The 8708-nt window shown below is 50.1% G+C and overlaps 1 protein-coding gene across 6 annotated transcripts; it reads right to left on the bottom strand.

Annotated features, from left to right (window-relative positions):
• Positions 1 to 1314: 1314 nt before the first annotated feature.
• On the bottom strand, positions 1315 to 6526 carry COPRS (coordinator of PRMT5 and differentiation stimulator). Of its 6 annotated transcripts, none has more exons than XM_081579729.1 (5): positions 6390 to 6526; positions 3410 to 3476; positions 2806 to 3027; positions 1886 to 2073; positions 1315 to 1611 (listed from the first exon to the last, which is right to left on the bottom strand). In XM_081579729.1, exons 1-4 carry the CDS (start codon positions 6486 to 6488, stop codon positions 1904 to 1906), a joined length of 558 nt encoding a protein of 185 aa, XP_081435855.1. In that variant the 5' UTR covers positions 6489 to 6526; the 3' UTR covers positions 1315 to 1611; positions 1886 to 1903. The 6 variants fall into 6 exon arrangements, with proteins under 6 accessions (XP_081435855.1, XP_081435853.1, XP_081435857.1 ...); XM_081579727.1 differs by having other exon boundaries at positions 6201 to 6526; XM_081579731.1 differs by lacking the exon at positions 6390 to 6526 and adding an exon at positions 6072 to 6206.
• Positions 6527 to 8708: the final 2182 nt, after the last annotated feature.

Here is an 8708-nt window from a genome sequence, read left to right on the forward strand (position 1 = left end):
TCTCCTCTCTTCCTGTTCTCCTGATATATCCAACTTTCAGTCATAAAAACCATTCTAATGTCTTTAAGAGAATATTGCTGGGAAGACCCAAGAAGAATAGCAAAGAGTAACTTTTAAAAAGCAACAAGAGTTCAAATGCACCACCATTCCATGGACCACGGCAGCCTGTCAATTTTCTTTGCTCAGTTACTCATGCACACGTGCTTCTTACTTTCTTCCTTCCCTCCGACATACATGCACTCTCCCCACCTCGTGACTTCTGCTTCTACTCCGTTTCAGCTGCCTCATAACAGCACATGCACCCACATAACCTGTCCATGCCACCAGTTTTCTTTTGGGCGACTCTGCCATGGTCCCCAAGCCCTCAGTGTTTCTTGGCTCAGTTTCTCAAGGTCCTCTTTTCACATCAGACATACTCATGGTCTCATCAGCCGTGGCGCTGGGAAGAGTACAGCAAGAGTGGTGTGCGGTTGTGGTCTACAACTGTCTCTCCAGGAAGGACAGTGGAAGGGACTGTTTTTTTCTCCCTAGGACAGCTGTGCCCATGAGGGCTCCTCACAGCCAAAGCCACTGCCCTCCCTCATACGGTGCTGTCTTATTCACACATTTTATGCATGCATCCTTAGTTATTCAGTCGTGTCCAACTCTTTGCAACCCTATGGACTATAGCCAGCCAGGCTCTTCTGTCCATAGGATTCTCCAGGCAAGAATACTGGAGTGGGTTGCCATGCCCTTCTCCAGGGGATCTTCCCGACCCAGGGATCAAACCCACTTCTCTTTCATCTAACCTACATTGGCAGGCAGGTTCTTTACCACTAGCGCCACCTGGGAAGCCCAGCACACTTTTTGTGGGGCCTCCAAAAGTTTGCTTAAATGGTTTATTGTTCATTTAACTGCTGAGAAGTTGACTCAGGTTTCAAGTCTGAAACTTTTTCTTGATTCAGTTTCATTAAGGAGACAGGGAGGTAAGATGCAATTCCTCAGCCTGCCAAAGCGGCAAGTGTGACTGATTCGGTCTGGGGCATCACAAACCTGCCGAGGCGTGGCCCCTCAGGTCCCTCCTCCAGACTCACACACGCACGTACACACACACACACGCAGGCAACCACGGGAAGACTTCAGAGTCACGTGTGGGATCAAGTCACAGTTCTGCCATCTCCCAGCCGTATGATCTGGGAGAGGTCAAAACATTTTGAGCCTTATTTTCCTCCTGTCTAAAATGAGGTTAAAAAATTTTTTTAAGTGACTTATGTAAATAATTGTAAGGATTAGAAGATTAAATGGAAAACAGAGTGTAAAATCCTTTCAGGCCAATTGAGGGTTATACAGTTGCTGCTTTAATTAATTTGCCATTTCATTTTCCAGCCTGCAGAAAGTCCTTGTTAACTAAGTAAATGGTCAATTTTCCACAACAAGGATAGAAGTCGGCCGTGAAGTCACCAGCATCTCTTGGGTCCCAGTTTCTGGTCAGTAGGACCAGATCCACAGAGGCCAAACCAAAATATTGTTTTCTTTCACAGAGTCATTTAATCCTTCATCTCAAAATATGTCAATCCTGAAAATGGACTGAAGAGCTTTAAATGAAGGAGAGGAAGCTTTGCTCAGAATTACCTAATGAAAAAGGGGGAGGAAATAGGCAAAAGCACACTTTTTTCTTTTATTTATAAAGAACACGATTCCTCCCCCCAACACAGACATAAAACACTCACACGTCCCAAGGAGGATCTTATAAAAACAACAACAACAGACCCAGGGCACTCAGGACCTTATTTAACACCAGTCCGTTTGCCCGACTGGGGGATCACTGGGAATGTTTCCTCAGATGTGACCTCTCACACCTCAAAGAAAGAAGACCTTGACCTGAGGGGCCCACCTACCCACCCACCATGCAAAAGTGACACCCTTAGTCTTCTGCATCATCAAACTGTCCCGTTTCAAAGACCATCTTGGAATAATGGGGTATCAGTGGAGGCGGATGGTGCCAACTGGGGTCATAGATCATGTCTCCTTGCGGGGCACAGCACACCCAGGGTCTGACCTCTTGAGAAAGGCAACCTTGGATGTCGTCAGCATCTGCAGGCAGTGTTAAAAGACAGATTAAAAGGAAGGAGGGAGTGTGACAAGAGAGACCCAAAAATATCTAGACGACAGACACTTGCACGTCTTTGCTTAAACATATGCACAGGCGGGCACACACGCATGCACACAGTCTTCCGTTGCTGGAGAATCCCAAGCACCTTCATTCTGAGGCCACCCACAGTCCCGCTTCTCTGACACAGGTTTTTAGCAGTGCAGAGAAAGCGACAGAGCACTTCTGTCTGCGGCTGCTCCATTCATACAAAGATATTTGGAGAGAGTAACTGTTTCGACATTCAAACAGACCCATACTGTTACAAAATAAAATGCAAAACTGGCACTTCCCCCACCCACCCCCACCCCCCGATATGAAAGAGGAGCTGTTGCCAAAATTTCAGATCTGTAAGAGCTATCAGGCAAAGCTAATAGATGTGGCTCCCTCTTCCAAACTGTTTAGGGGTTAATCTGGCAGGAGGGTCTCAGGAGCCTGGCCTGTGTGTGCTTAGTCGCGTCTCTTTGTGACCCCATGGACTATATGTAGCCTGCCAGGATCCTCTGTCCATGGGACTTTCCTGGCAAGAATACTGGAGTGGGTTGCCATCTCCTATTCCAGGGGACCTTCCCAACCCAGGGATCAAACCCTCATCTCTTACATCTCCCGCAATGGCAGGTGGATTCTTTCCGACTGCACTAGAGCCTGGCCTAGGACCCCAGGAACCCTGCACCTACCATATGGATTCCCCTGATCTGCTTTCAACTCCAGGTCCCAGTCCTCGTGAAAAAGATCACCAGCCTGTTCCTTGTGTAGAGAGCCGGACATCCCTTCTGACAGCTCCCAGGGACTCGGTTCCCCATCAGAATCCTCGTCATCTTCAGCAAAGCCTTCCTCTTCACAATGGGTGCCCTCACCATGGGCAGGACTATCGTGAGGGATGCTCTGTGCTCCGTTGGCTAAGAAATTGACAAAAGGAAGAATATCTTAAAACAACAACCTAGTCATGTTCTGCTAGGAAGATGTTCGGCAAACTTACTGAGAGGGCAACAGTAACAAGCATGCAGAGCCCTTTAGCCACCAGAGCACTTATTTAAAAACTGTTGTTCTGTTCCCAGTTTTAGAAGTAGGGTTGATAATTTATTTTCAATAAAATGTTCTGTCTTAAACAAGGCCATTCATTACCAGGTCTTTTCACTCACACGAGGAAATCAGGCAGTGTGTATCTTCAGGTGGTTTAAATGACACTGAGGGAAATGGCTTCTGGCAATGATAAGCTTTCACACTACAGACTTCCTTGGTCTCTCCCAAGAGCCACCCCAGCCTCTGTCGCCTACTTGCCTAGTCGATCTGTGGCGTTCTCAGTCGCTCTCTCCTGATTGGAGTGGTCAGCTGGGGCAAAAGCGGCCTGTGGGAATCAAAAGCAAGGACCCAGGACTTGTATATCTCCGGAACGGCCAGTATTTCAGCCCCATATCCACCCTTTCAGACCCTCCTTTGTAAGGCTGGGGCAGGACCCTGCAGCCCACATTTCTACTGTGCCCTGTTATATTGGGACATGCTGCTTCCCATTCCTGTGGGCATCACCCCTGCCGGCAGGATCACCTGCCTTCACAGAGTGCCTACTGAATCCAGTGTACAGTCTGCCAGCACCTACAGAGCCAGTCTCCTCGCTGGGCACTATCTTTTTTTTATTTTTTAATATTTATTTGGCTGCACCACCTCTTAGTTGCAGCACTCGGGATCTTTAATTTTGGCATGTGAACTCTTTGCCGCAGCATGTGGGATCTAGTTCCCTGAATAGGGATCAAACCCAGGCTGCCTGCATTGAAGCGTGGAGTCTTAGCCACTGAACCGCCAAGGAAGTCCCTCACCGGGCCCTCTCTTGATTGGTCTGGGCCCTTAGGACTCCTCCTCCAAGCTCAGAGACTCCAAACTAGCCAGGACAGTACCCCCTCCTCAGAGGCTGGAATTTCAGCTCCCTGAAATTCTCCTCTGAGCTTGTACATTTTAGTCATTCCAATCTCACCCCTTTGTTCCCTCAGCCCTGGGGCCAGTTGCTGTTTCCCCGCAGTGGATACCTCCGTGTTCATCTTTACCTTTACTTAACTTTTTATCTAGCTAATAGCTCTTTTATCAAATTTCATCTCCTGACCAACACATGAAGACAAACGAGTTTTAGTTGTTGAAGGGAAATCGGCAGCTGTTGACGGGAAATCATCTTCCTTCATAGCCATCACTAGGTTTCTCTGCTTCCATTGCTCAAAAGTTCTGAAATCCTGGGACTTCCCTGCCGATCCAGTGGCTAAGACTCTGCACTTCCAATGCAGCGGGGGGCGGGGGGGGGGGGCGGGCATGGGTTCAATCCCTGGTCAGGGAACTAAGATCCCACATCTGGGCAGTATGGCCAAAAACAAAAATGAGAGAGTTCCTGAAATCCTATCACCTGTGAAGACCTCTTTCTAAGTGAGGTGAGAAATGTTCACAGCCTGCATGAGAAGACCTGACTTCAATCCCATTCACTCGGTGTACCTGGGACACACCACTTTAGCCACTGTGCCTGGGTTTCCATCTCTGGAAATGGGGACGATTGTTCTAACCCTGCAGGAGGTTTATAATGAGATAACACTGATGAAGACACCTAGCACACAGCAGGAATATAACATTTATTGAGCTGAAATCCACTTTCTTTGCCCCTACATTTAAACTGCGCTTGGCACCTGCCCCAGTTAGCTCACAGCTCACGATCTAGTCCTACCTGGATTTAATGAGCTAATTCCATTTCCAGTAGTCAGTGACAACTCCTGGTCACTCCTGCTGACTAGTAGTGGGACTTCTTCTCACCTCTTCTGTTGCAAGAGCTCCCTAACTGCCTTCCCACCCACCCACTTTTTTTTTTAATTTGGCTGCTGCTGCTGCTGCTAAGTCACGTCAGTCGTGTCCGACTCTGTGCGACCCGGTAGACAGCAGCCCACCAGGCTCCCCCGTCCCTGGGATTCTCCAGGCAAGAATACTGGAGTGGGTTGCTATTTCCTCCTCCAGTGCATGAAAGTGAAAAGTGAAAGTAAAGTCGCTCAGTCGTGTCCAACTCTTCGCGACCCCATGGGGTGCAGCCTACCAGGCTCCTCCGTCCATGGGGTTTCCCAGGCAAGAGTACTGGAGTGGGGTGCCATTGCCTTCTCCAATTTGGCTGCACCAGGTATTAGTTGCAGCATATGGGAGCCTCCACCAGGGCCCCCTGCATTGGGAGCACAGAGTCTTAGCCACTGGACCACCAGGGTCCCACACTCACCCATCTGGCCACAGCCTCACACTGTAAATCACCACTCTGCCCAGAAACCTCAACAGGCCTCATTGCTAGAGCACAAAATTCGCCATGGCATCCACATCGCCCCTTCAGGCTCCATCAACTTGTGCCAACACAATTCTCTCTCCAAGTTCCCAGCCATTTGCCCTGCACATTCTCATCTCCACGCCTCTGCCAGGACCACCATCGTCCTCTCATCTTGGAGAGGAAATGCAGGAATCTTCCTGCTGTGGCCTGACAAAATCAGTCTCATCCTACCTGCCCGCTTAAGTTATTTTCTTTATAAGCCAACCACTACATTTTCCCTATCTTATTTTGGTTAGGATGTCTCTGATGCTTAGACAAGCATTCCTCTTCCATCCAGTTAAATATGCGTGTCTAAGGTGCCAGGAACTACACTACGCATCGGGTTTGCAGCACTAAATAGAGCGTTCCTACCCTCAAGAAGCTCACCGTCTAAATGGGATTACCGAACAAGGTCAGGACATGACTGTAATAGCAGTCTTTGAGAAACCAGGAGCGGTCTGGCGCGCAAAAGAAAACAAGTTTCTAGAAAGCCTGCGTCAAACGCGGCCTTCTGGTTTCAGTGAAAAGGAGAGCGCGCAGGAGACATCATCCGGTGCTCTGGCTTAGCTGAGCATCCCCACCGTGGGACACGGATCTTTCAGGGAAAGTCGCTCTCCTCGCCGCCCTCACCTGGCCACAGCCCAGGCCCCCCAGCAGCAGCCCCAGTTCTCGGTCAGCAGCATCACCTCCCATTTAACAAGGACGCAAAGGCGCCCGGGAGCCAACAGCCAGCCCTCCCAGCCCGGCGCGCCCACTCACGTCCTCGAGGTTGCCCCGCCCCGCAGTCCCGCGGCCCGGCTGTTTCCAGCTCGGGCGCGCGCCCAAACGGCCGGGCTGCCGGAGGCGGGCTGGGAGCGCTTCCCCGGTTCCGTGGCCCCCGCCCCGCGAGCCCCCGGAACTTCCCGCCGCCGGCCGCAGGTGGTGGCCGCGCCCAGGCCCCGCGCTCACCCCTGGCCTGGGGGGCGCCTCCCGCCCCCTCGGCAGCTGCAGACCCCGCGGCTGCTCCGCGGCGCCCAGTGCCTCGGCCCTGGCGGTCGGAGGGTCCATGCCTGTCTGCCCGCGGCTCGGCGCGCAAGACGCCGCTCGGCCACGTGACGCCTCGGCCGGGCTGCCCGCCCGAGGATACGCCGTTGAGGGCCAATCAGCCGGGGGTGCTCTCGGCCGCGGGGCGGGGCGCGGGGGGTCAAGAGGGAGCCGGGGGCGGGGCAACGGACCGGGCGGAGTCAGGGGCGGGGCGTGCCGGCCTCCGAAAGCCCAGTCTACCTACCCGTCCCGCAATCTGCTTTTTGCAGCCACTGGCGATGCAGTTCCCAGGGCTAGATAACTAGCTGGGTCTGGAACGCCCGAGTGTTACCCCCTACCCCATCACGATGGACATGCTTTCCTTCAAAACCTGTTAGAATAGTCAATTACCCGCGTCTACCTAATAGTGCATAAAACTCAAGAGCTTAAAAACTTTTTATGCAATTGTAGCTCTAATCCCATTTTACTCTTTTCTCTATAAACAGGTTTCTCTAAAACTTGGGCTGGAATCAGGCTACAACTCCCCCACAAATGCATGAGACAACTCAGGAGCCCAGTGACTCTCACCCTGAACTAATGAGAGGTCTTAGCATTAACCCGGAGAAGACAATGGCACCCCCCTCCAGTACTCTTGCCTGGAAAATCCCATGGACGGAGGAGCCTGGTAGGCTGCAGTTCATGGGGTCACTGAGTCGGACACGACTGAGCGACCTCACTTTCACTTTTCACTCTCATGCACTGGAGGAAATGGTAACCCACTCCAGTGTTCTTGCCTGGAGAATCCCAGGGACGGGGAAGCCTGGTGGGCTGCCGTCTATGGGGTCGCACAGAGTCGGACATGACTGAAGCGACTTAGCAGCAGCAGCAGCAGCAGCATTAACCCATCAGAAACCAAGCTAGATTGATCAAAACTCCCCTAACATTTCAGACACTCTTATAAGGCTGACACTTGGTCACAGTAACCCTAAACATCCTGCATTATGCCCGTAGTCTCACCTAGGCTCCTATCTTTCAGAGCTCCAAGTCTGGCCCTCTACAACAGAGGGCAGCAGAAGTTAGGCAGCACCTGAGCTGGGGAAAACCAAATTCTAAAGACAGCCCTTGCTGCCTTTCCTTCCCTGCGCTACCTGAACCTCACCTCCTAACAAATCTGCTCAAGGTGTGATAATCACCTTAACCTGTAAGTAGCAGAAACGCTGGAAGCTGGATTCTTTGTTCATCAGGCCATTTTATGACAATCTGAGATTACACTATTCCTTCAAATCTCTCAAAAAATGTTGTTTATACACTACATAAGGCATTTGAAAAATATTTAGCCTAACAGTTGATAGGTAACATTTTTTCCTTTGTGCAGGGTTTCCTACAAGAGAATGTGACCACTTGTCTTCTGTTCTGACCCATGAGTCAGTTTTCCCAGATTTAACTGGATCTAGGTCAGGTGTCTAGCAGAACCTTATTTGATGGTGGAAATACAAGTTTTGTTATCCGTGCTGTTCAGGAAACCACATGGCTGAGTGAGCACCTGAAAATGTGTCCAGTGTAAATGGAAGACTGAATTATCTAATTTCAATACATTTAAGTCCCCACATGTGGCTGGAAGGCACATCGGCAGAGCTCAGGGTGAACTGGCTACATGCCTTTTCCATTATCTGCAATGGTGAGAACCAGGTACAGGGTGTCATGACCCTAGGGTGACCCATCTTCATAGCCATGCTGGAAGGACAACCACCACCCTTTTTACTCTCATCTCTTATGTGCTCTTTCCTAAAATAAAAAAGCCCATTAAGGATTTAAATGTTGAACTTCCCAAGACTTAGTGGAGAAGACAGAGATGTTTCTTATTTTAGAATAGATGACACACAACCAACCATTTAGGGTACAAAAGCTCATAATAAAGGTGTCCTAAAATAGACTAATATTCACAGAAATTTAATATATAATAAAGGTAGAATTAAAATCCTGGAGAAGGAAATGGCAACCCACTCCAGTATTCTTGCCTGGAAAATCCCAGGGACAGAGGAGCCTGGTGGGCTGCCGTCTGTGGGGTCGCACAGAGTAGGACACAACTGACGCAACTTAGCAGCAGCAGCAGAATTAAAATCAGCATAAAGAAAAATGGCCACAAATGGTGTTGTGGAAAATTTAGTTAACTGCTCGGGGTAAACAGCTGTCCTCAGCAGGAGATGGGGTTTTCAACAATAGAAATCATACATGCACACATACAAAACCTCTGAACACCAAAAC

This window comes from Giraffa tippelskirchi, chromosome 3 (assembly GCF_054371585.1).
Source record: "Giraffa tippelskirchi isolate mGirTip1 chromosome 3, T2T-mGirTip1v1.2.pri, whole genome shotgun sequence".
Taxonomy (NCBI): domain Eukaryota; kingdom Metazoa; phylum Chordata; class Mammalia; order Artiodactyla; family Giraffidae; genus Giraffa; species Giraffa tippelskirchi.